This window comes from Talpa europaea (assembly GCF_964194135.1).
Source record: "Talpa europaea genome assembly, chromosome: 12".
NCBI classification, from domain to species: domain Eukaryota; kingdom Metazoa; phylum Chordata; class Mammalia; order Eulipotyphla; family Talpidae; genus Talpa; species Talpa europaea.
Genome location: NC_140079.1, coordinates 28,550,281 through 28,571,680, shown reverse-complemented (window position 1 = coordinate 28,571,680; position 21,400 = coordinate 28,550,281). Strand labels below are relative to the sequence as shown.

The 21,400-nt window shown below is 43.7% G+C and overlaps 1 protein-coding gene across 26 annotated transcripts in view; it reads right to left on the bottom strand.

The window, feature by feature from the left end:
* Window positions 1–8,089, bottom strand: part of APLP2 (amyloid beta precursor like protein 2) — a gene marked incomplete at both ends in the record, with an annotated part of 68,191 nt that extends 60,102 nt beyond the window's left edge. For all 26 annotated transcript variants that reach the window (XM_084249277.1, XM_084249288.1, XM_084249297.1 and 23 more), the window contains one exon: window positions 7,985–8,089. In XM_084249277.1, coding sequence (XP_084105403.1) covers window positions 7,985–8,089 — 105 coding nt within the window. The remainder of the gene's footprint in view (window positions 1–7,984) is intronic.
* Between the last annotated feature and the right edge of the window lie 13,311 nt (window positions 8,090–21,400).

The following is a 21,400-nucleotide window of genomic DNA, read 5'->3' as shown; positions in this document are numbered from 1 at the left end:
GCGGTTGAGCTCTGGGTTGCGAGGCTGCCCGCAGCCTCTGCAGCGCCAGTTCAATCCCCGGCCACCAGTGAGGGTCCCACAAAAAAGACACAGTGTTATCAAACTATCGCCAGACACTTCCAACATGAGTTCGATCCCCAGCCAGGGAGCTAACCCACATGGCACCACAGACCTCTCCTGTCTTGCTCACTGCTCCCCTCAGCAGTGCATATTTCAGTACATCTGCCTGTTCTGCACCCCACTGTCTCTGATGAATCCTCTCACCCCCACACACACCTCTGACCTACACCCCAGTTCTTGTATGCATAAATAAATAAATCTTAAAAAAAAAAGTAGCTACTAAGAGAAATGGACTAGATACAAGGATAGAAATGAAACTAAAAGGATGAAGAAAGTCCAAAATCAGCCTCACCTATACAGAGATATTAATATGGAAGGTGGTATAGTGGCAGAAGGGAAAGGATGACCTTGACGGTAAATGGTGCAAGCTGGATAGCCATATGGTATAAGCTAGATATCCACATGGAAAACATAAAAATAATAATTAAAAAAAACAGTATTTCACTTCTACACAAAAATCAGTTTCAGACAAACTGCAACTCCAAATGTGACAGGCTAAACAAAAAGCTCTAACAGAAAATAACTTCAACCCCTTACGGTAAGAAAAGAAATTGTCGTATAGGACACAAAAAGCACATACCGTAATTTTCTTAATGGATATTAGACATCAAAATTAAGAACTTATTCAAAAAACATTGAGAATGAAAGGACAAATCAGAGAGAAAACAGCATTTTCTCAATAACCACACGCTGGTTAACATCCCAGGTATTTGTCAACAGCAGAACCAACTGTGATTTCTTCAAGGAATACTATTCAGCAATGGAAATGAAAGAACCACAGCTGCATTCAACAATACAGGACTCAGAAACAGTGCAGTGAAAGAGGCCAGGTAAGAATACATAATGAGAGAGCCATTTCCAGAAAGCTACAAAGCAGAAAAAATTTAGAGTTTAGGAATGCCTGGATGGTAAAAGAAAAGCAAAAGTAATGACCATAAAAGTCAGGGAAATAGTTACTGGGAGGTAGGAATGAGGGGGATGGGAACTTTCTGGTTTTTGACCTTGGCAGCGGTTATACAAGTATCTGTTTTATGAAAATACACTGAGCTACAAGTCTTTTTCTTTTGTGCATTTGGCACGTACCTTTTGTGTATTTTTAAATTTAAAAAAGCACAAACACTAAGGGTTGTCAGTGCAGGGCAGTGGGGGGGGGGCTGTAAGCATGCTCAGGATGTTTGGCAGTTTCCTGAGTATGGGGCTATCTTTACTTTCAGCTCAAGTATGTCAGCATTCTTACCTTCTTAAATCATTGTCAGATGCTCAAACAATGAACACTGCCCGGATGAACAAATATTTATTGTAACTCTAAGAGCCTGAGCAAGTTTCTTCGGAATCCAAAGAGATAGAGGGTCTCTCTCAGCATGACAACATGAATGGGAATGCTGAAATTCCCAACTCAAAAGATTAAGAGTTACTTCTGCAAAGGAAAGTTAATGGCATGGGGGAAAAGTTCAAATGAAGTCCTTAATCGTCAGGTTTTATTTCTGCATCTGTGATTTAGTTCTTTAAAAAAAAAAAAAAAAGACTAAAGTATAGAAGAGTTAAAATTCAACAAAACTGGATGGTGAATATATGAGTATCTCTATTTACTATATTATGTTAGAAATATAACTAAAGGGAGTAAAGAGAATGCTACTGTTTCAGTCAAGGCACGTCAGTCTAGACAAACTGTAAAATATTCAAATACTTTTGTTTTTCACCACCACCACTAAATCCCACATTTTCTTCTCCACTAGGCTAAATATCTTCCTTAAAGCTCATCCATATTCAAGTCAAATATTTCATATTCTCCACCACTGCAGCGATTCTGTTCCGGATGGTAATATCCCTCAACATGAAGTGCCAAGACCCTAATAAATGTGCTGTGTGAGAGGTTCTCTGATGTCTCAATTTCGCCAGCAAGCTTGTAACACAGAGATAGTTTAAGTAAAACTGAATGAGTTCTCTCTCTTTCCAACCAGTCCCCAAAGTGGACCTTGGGTTGTTATCTAAGGTCCACAGTCCTCTTTAACAATCCACTCTAAAATCTTGGCCAACACCACTCCACTGGTCCCTTCTGGGTGTATGGTCTGGCTAGAAGTATCTGAAACAGTTCTGTCCACTAAGATTTGAGGGTTCTTTTGTGTGTGGACTTTGAGAACGATTTCTCTAGCCTTAAAAGTGATACGCAAGAGTTCATTTCTTCTTCCTCTGGACCTTATCATACTATATCATGACCTCTGGGGCCAGAGCAGCCATTGCGCAATCACAGAGGTGCTCAGCTGAGGGAGAGGAGAAAGGGCTTGATGATGCTCAATGAGCCATTCTCACAGGTGTCTGCTCCGAATGCTGAATAACCTTTCTCTGGCCAACAATCTTAACCCAGTCGTATTTATTTCTATGTCAACTTCTCCCTAATATTTTGCCCACCCATTCCATCAGTGACTGTAATCCAATGCTGGTACGTGTTTCTCTTCCAAATAATCCTATACCCTGATTTTGATAAGACTCCTTGTTCTCCCTCACTCCCCTACATAGGATCTCTATGGAGGCCATTTTCTTAAAGTTGTCAAAATTCAAAGATAAAACACAAGCTCACTATTTCTTTTTTTAAATCTTGCATATTATATTAAAGGGCCTCCCTGGTGGCACAGGGTTTAAGTCTCAGTGCTATCAAGCTATTGCTAGTCACTGCAGCATGAGTTCAATCCCCTCAGCAGTGTATTTCAGTAGATCTACCTGTTCTGCTCCCCAATTTGTCTCTGGTGAATCCTTTCACCCCCCCCCCCCAACACTTCTGGCCTACACCCCAGTTCTTGTATGCGTAAATAAAAGTAAATCTTAAAAAAATATCTTGCATATTATATTAAAAAGCAATACAAGTTTTTTTTTTTTTTAAATCCATGGGGAAGGTAAAAGGCCAAGTCCCCTCCCTGTAATCATATCCCGGAAAGATAACCACTGTACACAATTTGGTATATACTGGTTCATAATCTATTGTAATGTCTACGAAATTTGCTTCTTTCAAAGAAAATATTCACGGCATGTGGTTTCCAGTGGGAAAGAGAGGTAGACAAGAGTAAAAAGAAATATGCAACCAAAAGACAAACATTATGAAACACCTTGGAAAGCAAAATCAACCTAGGACATGAGGGATGGCTCCATGGCCTGGCTCTGCTGCATGATCTGACAACTAAGGCCTCTCCCCCTTTTAGGTGGATGAGAATCCACTAGGCTGTTCGGGAGTTACATGATACACCTAAATGATTTCTGTTTGCTGGAGTTCTGTTTTGTTTTTCTCCACTCACACATAAGAAATCATCTGGGGAGCATTTGAAAATGAGAATCCCAGATGTACTCAATGAAAATCTCTGGGGGTGGGACCTAGAAATCACAATCAAGTACATCTTGTAGAATTAAAAAGCATTATGCATATTTGTGTTTACTATCGCACTGTTTAGCATTAACCTCCTCCTAGCAGTGGCTCAGTAAACAACGGTAGGATGAGTAACAAATGAACTCATATTTTAAAAATAGATTAGCTATTTTAAAAAGATTTCATTAAAAAAAATTCATGATTCTTACTTAACAAAAATTTTCTTAGTAAAAATAATTACTAGTTGTACTTGACAAAAGACTGGAACCCACTTCTATCTAATGTACCTACATGGTTCACTTTTCATCTTAGGTCATAAATCAGGCACATACACTGCACTAAATTTAACTGCCAAGGAATCTAGTTTATTTCACTAAAAATCAACTCATGAAAATTAGGTATTAGGCAATCTTGAATTCTCTCTAATAGAGCCCTCCAAAGAAAAAATTACTATACAAAGATTTACTCCAACACTTTATCACACAGAAAATTATTTTCTTTCAGTAGTTCATTTTAAGACAATTCAAAATAATTTTTAGGAGTCAGCTTCAATATGAAATATATGCCACTTTTAGAAAATAGTATGTATCTGATCAATTTGAAGAATATATACCACCAAAATGTTTACAGTGCAAATTTCCTTAGAAAATGACTTCAGGGCCTCCATAATGGCGCAAGGGGTTAAGAAGCCAACTATGAAACTATCCACAGCTACTGCAGCACAAGTTCGATCCCTGGCCAGGGAGCTACCCACATGGCACAGTAGACCTCTCCTGACCTCTCCTTCTCCCCTCAGCAGTGTATTTCAGTAGATCTGCCTGTTCTGCTCCCCACTCTGTCTCTGGTGAATCCTCTCAACCCCCAACACCTCTGGCCTGTACCCCAGTTCTTGTATGTATAAATATATAAATCTTTAAAAAAGAAAATGATTTCAGATTTCCCATTTTACCATTTAATCTGTATTTTTTATTTTTACAGTGAATATGTAGTACATACATAATTTTTTGTCTTTTTTTTTTGGTTTATTTTGCATGCTGTAAAATTTTTTTTCTTCCATTTAAAAAAAAAAAAAGCGCAAAAGCCTGAGAATTCAGCAAGGGAGAAAAAAGAATCACAAACGATTTTTAAGTTTTGATTTTCCCAAAGTCAAACAGTATTAAGTTAAAAATATGATTTTTATATTTGGGAAAAATTAATAACCCTTCACAACTACTGTCAAAAATTCTAAAGCTCTTTGGCTCTAAAAATGACTGGTTTTGAATGCTAGAGAGGATGGTATTGAATCAAATGACAAAATGGAATACAGACAGTAGATCTGATCAAAGTATTGCATCAATGTTAAATTTTCTTAAGTTGATAACTACCAAAGTTACATAAGACAGTGCCGTTGGTGCCTAGCATATATACAGTGAAATTTTCAGAAGTTAATGGTATGATGTAGGCAACTTACTCTCAAAGCTTAGCAAAAAATACATTATAATTGATGATAAAGGATTGACTGGGGGAAATGTGAACAATTGGCAAATCTGAGTAAAGGCTAAGAGTTTGTACAATTTTTGCATAAACTTGAAATTATTTCTAAATAAAAATTTTAACTGAAAAAACAGGAAAAAATATTCATAATTTTCCTAAAAAACACTGAAGATCATATTAAACCACCTCCACGCAAGACTATTTTGAGGGGAAAAACAGCAATAAAATTGTGCTAATAAAACCACCCATGCAGTGTGAATCATAATGTAGTACTTTTTAGCAGCCACATTAAAAATTAAGACAGGTTAAATTAATATAAGATTTTTTGCTTATCCAATGTCTGAGATGTTTTCATTTCAATATATTTCAACATAAAGTTGATGATATATTTTACAATTTTTTCCCTAGAAATCTCCAAAACCTGGTGTGCATTTTACACATCTCAATTCAGATGCTAAATTTTCATAGGAAATAGTTGATCTGTATGTAGATTTCATAAACTGTACAGCTGAAGTGGTAGATTCACATAATCAAGTTGTTTCATAGTTAAGTTTCCAATCACTGAAGTATCAGTTTTTAATTAATTAAAATTAAATAAAATGGGAAATTTATTCCTCACTCAAACTAGCCACACTGCAAGCTCAGAAGTCACATGTGGTAACTCTATGAGAGGGTTCGGCTTTAAGATGAAACAAATTCCCTCTAGGAAAGAAAGACCTGATTGATAAAGCTTATATTTATCAAAAGACCTTTAGTAGTTCCGACAAAATGATGATATTCCCATCCTATAAATACCCTGTAAAATCACAATATTCCTACCAAAAGCCTTAGTAGCTCAACAAGTCAAAACCAGTTGGAAATGCTAACGCAAAGCAGGCTTTAGCCTCAGTCTCGGTTGTCACACTTTGAGTTTCCTGAAAATTGGCTATCAAATGGCCCAGTTACTTTTAAAGTGGCGGAATAAACTGCAATCCTGGCTCTCAGAAGCCTCCATGTCCATTGTACAGCATGCAGAGTTTCCACATAATACTGTCTGAGAATCCCAAATGGGAGCATGCACCCAAAAGAACTTGTCTCATATATAAAAGAGGAAGTGGCTCTAAGAACAGAGGTGTTTTTTCTTTTTAAACAGGTGTAAGAGATTAACTCAGTCAACACCAAGGAACACTAAAGATTCGCCAATCAATAATTCTGTGCCAAGCAACGTGATCAGGGATTTGGCTAGAATCCCTTTGGCTCATCTCAATGGGGACCTTCCCAAAGACATCCTGATTTAGGCCATTCTCTGAATTAAGGTTTAAGGTGTCATTTTCCTGACAAATAAAACCAAATTATATACACATGAATAAAATTCTGCCTAATTGGCAAAAGGAAAAACCATTTGAAAGATAATTTAGTTGAGCATGGCAAAAATATAGTTCCAAAAATCAGAAGTAACCAGAAAATGCTATTTTAGAGAATTAAAATTCTCTGGTCTAGCCATTCTGATCTAGCTTGCTTTCACCCCACATCCTATCTGGGATCAGAGAGACAAATCTAACCATTGTGTACAGACTACAATTACCATAATCTGAAAGCACGTATATGTAAACATTAACTATCTCTATTTAAGACTTCTCTTCTCTTCCCCTAAAGAATCCTACAGCTTTAAGCAGAATGAATACAAACATTTTAAGCCATTCCACCGGGCTTTCGTCCTAGATTTATTTTACCCGTGGAAGTATCTAAACATTCTGTAGAACACATTCTAACTTGGGGTTTTTCTTAGAAAGTGCTCAGTCAACGCCTATGTAATCAAATCCAGATTCACTTCTCCCTGAAATTAACTAAATACGCAGAAATCAATTGTCGTTTCAAAAACAGTGAAGCGGGAAAAGAAAGAAACTACACCGGCAAATACATTCCTGCTCCTACAATTCAAGCACTATGTCCAGAATGCCAGTCAACAGAAAACCCCAAGTCTGCCTCGGGAACAGAGAAGTGTCGGTGCAGGGGCGGCTTCCAGGGCACACTGCACAACCCACAGGGACCCCAGCACGCCTGCCTGCTCCCCCAACCTGAACTCCAGCCAACCACCCAGGAATCCAGGCCACTTAACCGCCTCGCAGCACAAAGATGTTTACGGGGTGATCAGGTGCAGCACAACTACTTAATCCTGACACCAAAAAAGTACGATCAAACAAGAGTTTTCACTACGTATTCACGCGTACCTTCCCTCGCAGAAATCCCCCACCAAAGGCAGCAAACACAAGCGTGGGGCGGGGTCGGGGGTCGGGGGGAGTTCCCCCTTGTTTACTAGACTTGGGCAAACAGCTCCATGTAGCAATTCCTCCGCAGGGCTTGGTGCCAGGGCTGTGGATCCACTGGAGAGGGAGGCACAGAGGGAGGAGGCTGCAGGCACACCCGCTGCTGGTGCCGGAGCTGCCTCGCCGCGCAGCCCGAGCGTCGCTCGCCCCAGAAGCGCAGCTCTCCGCCAAGGGCCGAGCCGGGAAGCCTGCGCGCCCACAGCCAGAACCTCCTCGCCAACAAAGGCTGCGTCTACCGCTCCAGGTGGGGAGCGCACCCCCCGTGTGCGGGGAGCGCGCTGCCCCCCTCAGCCCCGGGGTTGGGGTCTGCGTGGGGCCGCCCCAGGGTCCGGAGCCGCGGAGAGCCCGCGGGGCCGCAGGGCGCAGTGGCAGAGTCTCGCTTTGTCCCGGGGGAGGGCGGGGTGGGCGTCGGAGGCGCGCGGGGTCCCCAGGGGGATGTGGCGGCGCCGCGGGTGGGATGGGGGCTGGGGCGCCCCCCGATGCCTTTCATTTGGCCTCTGCGGCGGCGGAGGCAGCCCGACCTCCAGCGCTAAGCACTGCGCCAAGCAGGGCGCGCGGGAGGGCGGGCGGGGGAGGGCGCGCCGGACCCGCCGCAGCGCCGGACCCCCTGCCCCTCCACCCCCGCGCCGCGCCCCCAGTCCGGTCCGCCCGGGCCCCGCCGGCCGGCCCGCAGGCCGCGCTCCCACGGCCGGCGACACAGCCCCCGCTCCGGCGCGCTCCCGGTCCCCACCTCGATGTAGCCGGCCAGCGCCGCGGCGGGCGCGGTGAGCCCGAGCAGCAGCAGGATGAGGAGCTTGCCCGTGGCCGCGGCGGCCGCAGTCCCAATGGCCGCCATGTCTCGCCGGGTCGCGCTGGCGCTCGGCTCTCACGCTCACCCGCACGGTCCGGAGCGTCCACCACCGCGACCCAGAAGCGTCTGAAGCCCGTTCGCCGCCGCCCCGGGGGGGGTTTACACCAACCGGAACTGACTTCACAGAACCACGCCCTCCTTCTCCGGCCTCCAATGCCGGCCCGCGGAGCCGCCCCGAGACACCGCCCCCTGTTCCACCAAGAGCCAATCAGGATGCAGAAGAGCCGGCTCCTCGCGCCCGCCCAGTCCCGCGCCCCCTCCAGGCCCCGCCTCCGGCGCTGGCGGCCCCGCCCCCTGTGGAGACCCTGCGGCCGGGAGGCGCGGGGTGTGCGCGGCGGGGCGCCCGAGCCGCGGTTCGGCCCGGTGGCTGGAGCTCGCGGCGGCCCCCGGCTCCCGGCGCCGCTCGGTGTGCGCGCTGCGCTAGTCTGTCCGCCTGCAGCCTCCAGATACAGCCACGCCCCGCTCCCTCCACCCTGCGGCTATTTTTCAGATTCCTTTGGGTGCCGCCCTCTTTTTTGGTTCTGAAAATGGTTTTATTAAAAAACAAGATGAATGGTTCCGAGCCCGGGCAGGTTTGCAGAAGGTTTCCCCGAGGCTGGGAAAGTTCTAAGCGAGACAGTCTTCTCTCTCTCCCGACCCCTGTGCACGGCGCGCCCCTTGCCAGGGAGCGCGGCTAGCCCTGTCCTCGCCTGTGCCGCGCGGGGTTTGCACACTTGACCCCGACTTTCCAGGCCTCGACCTTCCCCTTCTCGCCTGTGGCCACTCTAACCAGAGAGCGTTGCTTCCCGCTGGAGACCTATAAAGACCACGTTACCTTAAAGCCCAGGTTTCCTTCCTCGTGTGTTTTAGGAAAAGATCATTTTTCTTTCTTCTTCAGTTTCTGATCACTAGCAGGAGACCTGCTTCGCTCTGCCTTCTTGCTCCACCACGGCGTTAACACTTGCACCGAGGAAATGTTCTCCTGCCCCATTTCACAACTGATCCGGCCTCCCCGGGCAGGGGCTAAACTGGCTTTGTTTCCTTTGAACAGCTGGCTGATTTATGTACCACCCTTTGCAGAGCACTGGCTAGACCCTTTAGGTTTAACCAAATAAAGAGAGGACAGGAACTCTACCGTGCAAAAAGGAGGAGATGGTGTACATAGAAAATGAAATTTTACTCAGTGGCATGTCCAGTTCCCGTCTTTAAACTGACCCAGCCCCATTCCCTAAAGACAACTTGGGCATTCCCATTACAGAGCTCTTTCTATGTCTGCAACGTCCTTTCTCCAAAATCTACCTGTTGGAAACATTTTCTTTCTTCCTCTGCTCAACCAGATGTAAGGTCATCGTGTCTGTATCCCTAGGGTGCTGTTTCCTGTCATGTCACTTGCCCCTTCAGTCATCTCCATACCTCTCTCACGCTGCTGCCCAGCCTGGTATTTCATACTGCAGAGCCCCTCCCAGTGGAGACCCCACACATGGTCCTGCAGTGTTACCTAACCCAGTTATGTTGGGTTCTGGCGTAGTTCTGGAACTGTTGCTGCTGATTGCATTGTGTCCTCCCCAAAGTTCCCGTATGTTGATCCCCACGGTGTGATGGCGTTTGGAGAAGGGGCCCTAGGGAGGTAATTAGGACTAGATGAGGTCACAAGGCAGGAAGAGACCAAAGAGCTTGCACTCCACCCAGCACCCCACCCAGCACTGTGTGGACACTGTGAGGAGGCCAGGAAGACAGCCCTCTTCCCCTTGACCAAATCAGCCAGTCCTATGATCTTGGACTTCGCAGCCTCCAAAATTGTGGGAAATAAATTCTGTCGCCCCAGCCACCGAGTCTGTGGTAGTTTGTTATGGCAGCCTTAGCTCGCTAAGGCAGCTGGGTGAGTCCCTTTGTCATGTGGACTCTTTCCTTCTGTGTCAAGTGTGAATATTAAAAACCTGTCTCACTTCACCAATTTGTGTGAACCAATGAAAAGTGAATACACAGTAGTGAGAAGCACACGCTGACTCAGATAGAAGGGGTAAAAGAAGATGCAGGGACATGTCACAGGTGCCTGTTCCTCCTAGGAAAGTGTGTATGGAAACTAGCAGTGAGCACAAGTCCCAGTTCTGTTGGGGAGTTTTGTGTGAGTCATGTAGTCCCTCTGCCACAAAATCAGGGCCTTGAACTCAGGTAGTTCTAATTTTAAGTGAATCTAAATGCTGAGAGAAAAGCAAATGAGATTTATCTGACTTCAGAGCAGCAGCCCAAGCAGCCAGGGTGAGGTAGTTGGCTTGCTAATTGCTCCCAAGTCAGGGTGTTTTCTAAAGCAAATAAGTTGTATAAAAAGGCAAATTCCTAAACTCTACCTCAGAAATTCTGATTTACTTAAGTAAAGGTAACATAAGAGAGTCAGGTTTCTTTTTTAGGACTTTCCAGAGGGTTCTAATCCCCTAGCACTTTGGAGAGCTTGATTCTTAAATATCATGGACCAGTTTAAAAAGAAAAAACGTATAAAAATTGGAATAGTTCATGAAAAATGACCCATTTTTTCCAAATTAAACATTAAAGGAAGACACAACTGTGTAGTATCACCATCATTTCATTTTTAAAAAGAACATTTAACAAAAACAAAAAGTAAGACTGTTTGTAATTGTAAAATTTTAAAATTAGGTACAATGTCAGTTTCTGACAACCCCGTTGCCTTTGTTTTTCTCATTACAGGTCAGAATGATGAACACTTTATAATGGAATAGGCCTGATCTAACACAGATCTTGAAATATTGCAGTATAGGAATAAATGTCTGAGCTTTGGGTTATTTTACCAGTAGCCTTTAAATATACCAGCCCCAGAGTGTATTCTTCCACTACCACCCTAGCCCCTTTCATGGCTGACTCAATATTTAACACCTGGTTCAAGCAGCACCTACTCAAGGTTTTCCGCTCTTGGGCCTCCCTGGTGGCGCAAGGGGTTAAGATGTAATCTTTGAAGGTGTCCGCAGCCTCTGCAGCAAGAGTTTGATACCCCAGGGGCTAGCTACCCATTTGGCGCAACAGACCTCTCCTGACTCACTTGCTGCTCCCCTCAGCAGTGTACTTCAGTCAATCAGCCTGTTCTGTTCCCCACTCTGTCTCTGGTGAGTCCTCTCACCACCACCCCCCACCTCTGGCCTATACCCCAGTTCTTGTATGTATAAATAAATAAATCTTTTTTAAAAAAGTTTTCTGCTCTTCCCCTTCTCTGTGGCTGAGTTAATACACATCCTTTGTGCCCCCATATATGTTCTGTACACACCTCTCAGTCTATTTGTAAATTAAATACTAATCATTTAGTTTCTTTACTGTCTTCTTAATTACACCAGAGTCCCTTAAGGAGAGGGGAACATGTTTTGTTCATCTCTGTACCTCCAAAATCTAGCATAGTGGTTGTACTTAACAGGCGTTCAAAAAACATTTGTTGAGTGAAACCATAACTAAGAGCTTGACAATATAGCAGAGAGGATGAAACTTGTACATGTGTAAGTATAGCACTAAATAGAAAGTCATAAATAGCCTAAGAGGAGAATTACCTAAATATTTTAGGGAATTAAGAGGAGGAAGTTAGTTACATCTGGTGAGGACATCCGGTAAGGATCAGAGAGATTACATCTGAGATTTCCTGGGAATATACACAGGATGTGCATGTATGGTGTTCAGGAAGATGAGACGTATGGGGGAATACTGTGAGCAAAGGAATAGTGCTGAAAAACCACGAGGCATGTAAAAGAAAAGGGAAGTAGTCAATTGAAGCAGAGGGTTTGTAATAAAAAGTAAAGGTGTGCTGTTTGCTGGGTTTATCTAAAAATTTTGAGGTGCTATCGAAATCTTTGGACAAAGAGAATTAGATTGGCTTTTAGGCAAATGAGTGTGATTACCATCTGATGAATGAACTATAATCTAGGAGTCTAGTTGGTCTAGTGTGATATTGGGGGAACAGTGAAGATGAGCAAAACTGAGATGCAATGGAATTGGAAAGGAAACAGTGCAAAAGGTAAGTCATTGACCCCAAGAGTAGTGAAGGAGGAGAAGAAGCATGAAAAGAACCTTGTGCCCGAACATGGCACCTGGGAGAATGTGAAATGTTTGATGTCATTGCCAGAAATGCAGAAAAAATGAGAAGACTATGGAGATGGAAGGAGAGTGGGAGATAATGAAATGTCATCAAAATCTCCAGCATGACATGCATAGCAATTACATGGGGGAAAGCTCATAGATTGGAATTAGAATTAGTTTAGGGGTTAGCAACCCAAAAGTTATCTATTAAATCCATAAGCTAGCCAAAGGGGACAGCAATGAAAGAAGTAGAAACTCAGTATATACAATTTTTCTATTTAACCAGTATATCTGTTTTCATAACTTAAGTCAAAAGCTAGAGAAGGCCAAATAGGATCAGGTTTAAGGAAGAAAAACTGAACTTGGAGACTTGGGTTTGGTTGTTGGTCATTTCGTAGTAAGGATAAAAGTACTTGCAGGAAATAAAGGCCTTGTGAGGGACAGTTAACATTCTTTTTTTTAAAGATTTATTTATTTATGGGCCTCCCCTGGTGGCGCAGCGGTTAAGTGCTGGGCTGCGAAGCTGCTCACAGTCTCTGCAGCGCCGATTTGATCCCCGGCCCCCAGGCAAAGGTCCCACATGGCGTACAGACCTCTCCTGCCGCCCGCTGCTCCCCTCAGCAGTGTACTTCGTCACTCTGCCTGCTCTGTTCCCTACTCTGGCTCTGGTGAATTCTCTCACCCTCCCGCACTTCTGACTGTACCCAGTGCTTGTACAAATAAATAAATAAATCTTAAAAAATTATTTATTTATGCATACAAAAACTGGGGTGTAGGCCAGAGGTGGAGGGGGGAGAGGATTCACCAGAGAGAGAGAGTGAGGAGCAGAACAGGCAGATCTACTGAAATACACTGCTGAGGGCAGCAGTGGGCTACATTGGAGCGGTCTGCTGCACCATGTGAGTAGCTCCCTGGCCAGCGGGGGATAGATCTGGATCATGCTGCAGAGGCTGTGGATAGCTTCAGAGTGCAGTGCTTAACCCCTTGCGCCACCAGGGAGGCCCAGTTAACATTCTTATCCAAGATGTTTCCTATTGAAAACTGAACTAGTAGAGCAGCTGATGTAGGTGGAGGGTTTTATTGTTGCTGCTGCATGTCATTAATAAGGAGGGGTTGGAGAAGGAGAGAAACTGAAAATGTAAGAGACCCTTGAGACCTGTAAGATGAGTATTAGCCTCACTTTACAAATAAGGGAACTAAGGCTCATAGAGGTTAAATAACTTGTCCACAGCCCAAAACCAATAACTAACAGAGAAGAAAGTTGAATCTTGGTTTGTGTGATTCAAAGACAAGTTCTCCTGTTTACATCATGTAAACCAACTCCCTACCAGATATTAGAAAATATTAGTTTATGGGCCTCCCTGGTGGTGCAAGGGGTTAAGTCTCAGCATTATGAAGCTATCTGCAGCCACTAAAGCATGAGTTCGATCCTTGGCCAGGGAGCTACCCACATGGTGCAGCAGACTTCTCCTGTCTTGCCCTCTGCTCTCCTCAGCAGTGTATTTCAATCCACCTGTTCTGCGGCCTACTCTGTCTCTGTTGAATCCTCTCACCCCCATCACACCCCCACCTCTGGGCTTTGCCCCAGCTCTAGTATACATAAATAAATAAATCTTTACAAAATATATTAGTTTAAGAAACCCCTCAACAGATACACAGATAATGAATGTATTAATGGCTGAGCTTTCTTTTTGCTTGCAATTTAATGTGGCTTTGTGATATTCTGTAATTATTAAGACACAGACAAGTCACTTCTTAAAAAAATGTGTCACCAGAGGAGTTAAAAAGTTACCTGCTGCCCCATTTTTTTCTTTTCTGCTTAGAAAGCCTTCCTGTTCCCTCTGCCACTGAGGTTGAACAAATGTGGTCATTTCCTGGAGGGATGTTCTGCTCAAAACAGGTTTAGCTTTACGTGATTTACACCTTTACCACATGACAGATAATTATGATTTAGATATTTTAATGCATAAAGTTTTTTTTTCTATGTCCTACTGAGCTAGACTAAAATCCACAGGTAATTTTCAACAGTAGAAAAAATATCAAATACTTAAAATCAATTCAGAATACTCAACTTCAGTAATGCAGAGTTGGGTCTAGACAGTGAGAAGAATCTGGCCCTGGAGTGCAAAGGTAAATATCTTTTGTTTTCAAAAATAATATTGATTTAGCTGATCACAATCTGGTTATGTAGGTGTGTCTGAAATATAAAGCTTGAAAAACAATTTTAAACATACCACACATAGACTAATTTTGTTTTGCTGGTTAACTGGTTTATGGGCTTGAAGCAAACACAGATTGTAAGGCTGAACACTTAACCTATACAATCTTGGCCATTCTGGTAAAGACAATGTCAGATTGTTAGGGCCCCTGCCCTTGAAGGAGACTGGGGCAAAAGACTGGGCCTGAAACATAATCTTCGTAAGGTCTACAGAAAAGCTGCCACTGGCTGCAAATTCCTTTTGGAGGAGTTGTTAATAGAAGAGTTAATAGACTTTCCTTCCTTTGCTATTGTCCCCAAGTCTTGATTTGAAAGCACCCATGCCATTCAGTGTATTTAAATTGCCCTGTTCTGTGTCCATGCTGTGCCTATTTTCTCAGCACCCCATAATGGCACATTTTTCAATGCACTTGTTTGGCACTTTTTTGAATGATTTCTTCTGCCTTCAGTGCAGAAAATATAAAACGAAGATAAAAACTTCAGTGTTGGGAACTGCTTGTACTAATACTTCTTATTGTTGGTGATTTCTACATAGGACTTGCTTTTCAGAAAAGCTGATATGAAATCACTCAGCTTAAGAAGTCCCAAATCAAAGAGTCTGAAGATATTTGGGTCATCTTTCTACCTGTTTGAAAGTCCTTTCTGCTATATCCATAATGGAAAGAGGGAGTAATACACAGCTCTATGTGCAGAGATTTTCTTTTTTTATTGAACGAGTCATTATCACACATTTGAAGATGGCGGTCATATCTTATTCTTCCCTCCCCAATCTCCAAGTCTTTAATTTATTTTTATTTTTTTAAAGACGTATTTAATTTATGCATACAAGAACTGGGGTGTAAGCCAGTGATGCAAGGGGTGAGAGGATTCACCAGAGACAGAGTGGGGAGCAGAACAGGCAGATCTAGCGAAATACACCACTGAAGGGAGCAGTGGGCAAGTCAGGAGAGGTCTCCTGTGCCACATGGGTTGCTCTCTGACTGGCTGGTTGTGGATCTAACTAATGCTGCAGTGGCTGGCAATAGCTTGATACATTGTCTTTAACACCTGTGCCTCCAGGGAGGCCCTCAGTCTTTAATTTAACCTCATTTCTACAAGCATTATATTTGCTACTGGAAACATTTAAATTCTTTCCACACCTTCTTCTACCTTTATACCTCTGTATACATTCCAATCAGCCTCTGAAAGTGTGGACTCCAAAACCAAGTGTAATAGCTCACACGCTGTGTGAGGCAAAATGGCCATTATCTGGACAGTGTATATTTTATGAATATAACCCAACATTTCCCAATGAGACATTAACACCAAAGTCACATAATAATTCATTCAATATAACTTTATTTAGCACCTACAAAGTACATGTACTGTACTTGGAATGTAAAGTGAAATAAGTTATGCTTCTTGTTATCAATTTATTTAGTAAATACTCTATCAATGTTTAAAAAGTGTTATAACAAGGAAAACATCCCAAAGGAGAAGCTACTTTAACTGAGTTTGAAAAGATCAGCATCCACTGGACAAAGGAGACAGCATCTAGCAGGTGTCAGCCAAGTCAAGGCATGGTCTTGGTATGGGCAGAGAAGCATAAAGAAGCATGCAGGAATTAAACAGAAGATAGGGATTGTGGGAAATAAGGTGCTCAGCTGTTAATATCAAGATTTTGAACTTGATATTAATATTAACAGCTATGGGAAACCACTAACTGATGGTCAAATTTGCATTTTAGGAAGATTGCTCTGTCTGTGGGAGAATAGATTGGTGATGGGTCACACCAGGAGACAGTTGACATAATCCAGGGGGTCCACAAAGGAGACCCTGAACCAGGCCAGAAGAAGTAGGAATGCAGAGGACAGTGTCATCGGGCTAGAAACTGCCCCATTGGATGACTTGAGGAATACACAAGAAATACACACTGGGGGGCCTCCCTGGTGGCCCAAGGGGTTAAAGCGCAACCTATGAAGCTGTTTGGAGCCTCTGCAGCGCGAGTTCGATCCCCCCGGCCAGCCAGGGAGAATCCACATGGTGCAGCAGACCACTCCTGACTCTCCCGCTGCTCCCCTCAGCCGTGTACTTTGGTCAGTCTGCCTGTTCTGTTCCCCGCTCTGTCTCTGGTGAACTCTCTCACTCCCCACACCTGTAGCCTGTACCCCAGCTCTTGTATACATAAATAAATAAAATCTTAAAAAAAAAAAAAAAAGGAAATACACACTGGGAAGAAGGCAGAGCCCTGTAGCTGACAACTCAGTGACTAAAGCAGGGGCATTAGATGCAGATGAATTTCAGGGGTTCTGATCTCTGCTGTACAACTTCTGATTGTGTGACTCAATGATTTCATTTTATCAAAATTCAGTGTTCTTTTGGCAAAACAGGATAATACCACCTTTTTAGTGGGGATCATGCACAGACTAATGGGTAAAGTGCTTACATGTTTAACCCAGGGCCCAGAGCACATTCTAAGTGCTCAGTACAAGACAGTAGGTAATTGTGGTTGGTTGTTTGTGGTGGTGATGATCAGCAAACCAGCATTCAGGAGGAACAAGTTCAGGGGAAGAGATAATGATAGCTCGTATTTGTATAGTGCTTTTCAATTTTCAAATTTCCTTTGTGTTCATTATCTCATTTCATGTTCAAGAGAACCTTGTAAACCTCACTCATTTCTTTTCTAAGACTCATTCTAGGAAAATAATCCAAAATGAGAATAAATGATGGAAAATACTTACGAGATATGAGAAAATTTTAAAAAGCAGAATTCAAAATTGCCTAAGTAGAATAATTTCAATCACTCATTCAAAATAGACAAGAAGAAAATAAACAAACTGATATTTTTCTGAATCATAGGATTGTTTTATTCTTAATGTATCTTTGTGCTTTTAAATTTTTCTGTAATGGATATGTGTTTCTGTTATGACAGAGAGAGGAAAGGTGCGCTTCTTTATTTTTCTTTGTCTTATTAAAATTGCCTAGTTAGGGCCTCCCTGGTGGTGCAAGGGGTTAGGTCTCAGTACTTTGAAGCTATTGGCAGCCACCATAGCATGAGTTTGATCCCTGGCCAGGGAGCAACCCACATGGCCCAGCAGACCTCTCCTGTCTCACCGGCTGTTCCCCTCAGCAGTGTATTTCAGTCAATCAGCCTGTTCTGTTCCCCACTCTGTCTCTGGTGAATTCTCTCACTCCCCTGTGCCTCTGGCCTACACCCCAGAGTGTATGCATAAATAAATAATATAAAATAAATCTTTTTTTAAAAATGCCTAGTTAGGTAGATAGGCTCATCATTATTATCTCCATTTCATAATAGTAACACTATTATAATAACTAACACTTTTGCAGCACTTACAATAAGCCAGGAATTGTCCTAAGCATTTTAATAGGTACATGGTTTAGAATTCATTAGGATTATCTCATTTTGATGTGTTTGGATATAAGTAATAGAAATGTCAACTCAAACTGCCTTAAGCATAAATTATATTTATTGATTTACGTAACTGTAAAGAGCCTAGAGGTGAAACGATAGAAGTCAGGCATGGTTCCAACCAGGACTTCAGTTCACAACTCTGTGATTTTCCTGACCTTCCTCAGGTGGCAGCTTCATCCACAGGCTGACTGTGAACAGAGAGGTCGAAGACCTACCTAATCCTGCATCTGCACTTAGGACAACCGAACAACTGTCCAGAAATGATAGCTTCTGCTTCAGTCTTCCAAACAAGAGCCCTGAGATTCTCTGGGCAACTTATGTCTCATACCCATTTCTGCATCAATAATTATGACATGGGGTGGGAGGGAGGGCAAGATTAAACTGCTGAGTGTTTTAAGTGAACCAGGACCTCTCAAGGAACTAGAAACAGGTGCAGCATGGGATAGTGGTGGTGAATGAGTGAAAATCAAATAGGAAGGGAGAACTGGGGAAAGGATATTTGTAGGCAAGATGATGCCAAGGACTGTATTTCTCAATATTCAGTTTTATTTGGATCTTATTGCCAGGTTAGCCACAAATTTCATCTTGCCTCCTTCCCAAATGTCCTTCCTGGAATCCTTAATTTGGTTCTGTGTCGTTGTGTGCATCATTGAATACACGTTGTTTTCTATGAAACCCCTTACTCTAAATCACTTGAGATTTATTGGAGGGGCGGAGCAACATGGCAGCGAGGAGACGCTGCGAGTAAGATCTCCTATTAAAAAAAAGTTAATAGGGAGGAAAAGCGGCAGGTCCCAGTGAGAACTGGGACACGGAAGATAAACGGACGACTCCAGCAAACTGCCCGAAGAAGAAAGTTGCCATAAAAGAGGACCAGAAGGGAGGGAAGCGCAGAACCCTGCTCCCCTCCCCCACCCACAAAGTCGGCACTCTCCGACCGGCAGAGAGGAGGAAAACAACAAACCAAAACGGCCAACAAGAAAAACGGATGCAGCAAGTGGGACTGTGAGCGGAAAGGAACTATTTCAGCCACCACACCCCGTGAACGGGAGCTGTGGAGAACCCTGCAGGATCCGCCGCGGAGGTGAGCTCCAGGCGCCATTAAAGAGAGCCCCGCCCCCCAGGAGGAGACCAGCACCAGCACACAGCCCCGGCTGCCCGGTAAGCTTGCGCAGAAAGCGGCGCGCTGATCCGGATCGGATCACAGCTGCCCAGGTCCCCACGCCTGTGACCTAGGCTTGCGGGGAGACCGCGGAGGCCCTCCCTGAGTGAGCAGGAACAAGGCGCCCAGGCAGGGAAGCGGGATTCAAAAGGCGCCATTCCCGCGCCACTGATCTGGGCTACAGCCCGCGTCCTAGAACTGAGGGCTTTGGAACTGAGACCCAGGGCACGAAATTAGGGGCGTGGGTTCCCCACGACGGTGGGGCACAAGGCAGACACAGCACCCCAAAGCCGTTGAGGTGTACCCTACCATCCCCGCTCTGCTGCCTGTCCCACGGGGTGGAAAATCAGCTCCCCAAGGGCTCTAGGAGAGATCTCTGGCGCCACCTAGCGACTTGAAGCCAGCAGAGGCTCCTGAAGGAGCTAGTGGCCAGCTGGGGAGTTAGCCCACACTGGGCCCCTTCCGAACAAGTAGTCTGAGCCCACAGGGAGAGCGAGCACCCACAACCGGGGCAGACCAGGCGCGCAGAAGAGTGTGCCTGAGACCAGACGCGCAGGGAGTGTGTCCCACATCACCATTTTAGAACAGGGACATTTCTTCAGTAAAGACTACCTGCAGAAGTCTCCCTCAGGAGCCAGAGGTGAGCGGGGGAAGTTCGCCCACAACAGACCCCCTCTGTCCTGCAGTCCAAGCCCAAAGGGGGAGCAGGAACCCACCGCCGGGGCAGACCAGGCGCACAGGGGAGTGTGTCCCCACATCGGCATTTTAGAACAGGGACCTTTCTCCAGTAAAGACTGCTTGAAACTGACAGATGACTCCTGGAGGAACCAGAGGGGAGCAGAGAAGCCCACCCAAGATGCCGGCCAATCCCAACAACACAGTGTCCCAACGCATACGGCAAATTAGAAAACAGACAGTAGGGAGAAGAAGAACCACACGCAACCTAGCAACTCTCCAGAGAAAAAGCACACCACAAAAAGAAAACCAGCCCCCAGATTGCAACGACAATAACTTGGAAGAATTTCTGAGCCTTCCAGAAAGAGAATTTAAAATTGCCGTGATTAAAAAACTGACAGAAGTCATAAAGGAAAACAATGATAAGGGAAAAATAATCAACGATCAGAAGAATGCAATTGAGTCCCTAGAGAGGGAAAACAATGGTCAGAAGAAAGAAATTGAGTCCCTAAAGAGGGAAGTAAAAGAAATGCAGGAGATCAAAGAATTAATGGAAGAACTAAAGAATTCTGGGAAAAGCAATGAAAGCAGAATAGATGAAATGGAAGAACGAATAAGTAATCTTGAAGACACAGAAATAAAAAGAACCAAAACAGAAAAGGAAAGAGAAGTACGAAGGAAAAAGAACGAGGAAAGACTTCGGGAACTATCTGACTCCATGAGGAAAGGAAATATAAGAGTTATAGGAATACCAGAAGGAGAGGAGAGAGATGTAGGAACAGAGAAAATATTCAAAGAGATAATTGAAGAGAACTTCCCAAATGTGAAGAAGGAGCTGAAAATTGATATACAAGAAGCAAGAAGAACACCAAACTTCCACGACGAAAGGAAAAATACAGCAAGACACATAATAGTAAAGCTCCCAAGAATCCAGGACAAGGAAAAAATAATGAAGCTGGCAAGAGGGAAGAAACAGATAACATTCAAAGGAAAACCAATCGGGCTGACATCAGACTTCTCCGAAGAAACACTACGGGCAAGGAGAGAGTGGAGGGACATAGTCAACAGACTCCAAGAAAACAGATGCCAACCAAGAATACTCTATCCCGCAAAGCTCTCCTTCCTCTTTGAAGAAAGAATATGGACCTTCCCAGACAAACAGAAACTCCGGAATTTCATTGCAACTAAACCCCCACTCCAAAAAATACTACAAGGAGTCCTAAAGCCAGAACCTCAGAGGGACGAATAACAATGAAAGAAGGCCAAAAAAAAAAAAAGTTATTAAAAGAATAAATAAAATCAAAGGAAAGACAAACACAATGGCAAATACAGATGTTAACATATCAATATTAACTCTAAATGTAAATGGACTAAACTCTTCAATAAAAAGACACAGAGTTGCAGCCTGGATTAAGAAACAAAACCCAACCTTTTGCTGTCTCCAGGAAACACATTTAGCTACAAAAGATAAAAATAGGCTCAAAGTTAAAGGATGGAAAACAATCCTACAAGCAAATGGACCAAAAAAGAAAGCAGGAACAGCTATACCTATATCAGATAAAACAGATTTCAAACTCAAAAAGATAAAAAGAGATCCCAATGGTCACTACATTATGATCAAGGGGACAATACTTCAAGAAGAAATAACACTCATTAACATATACTCACCAAACGAAGGAGCACCAAAATATATCAGACAACTGTTGTCCTCTCTGAAAACAGACATCAGAGAAAACACATATGTAGTGGGAGACTTCAACACACCACTATCAACAATGG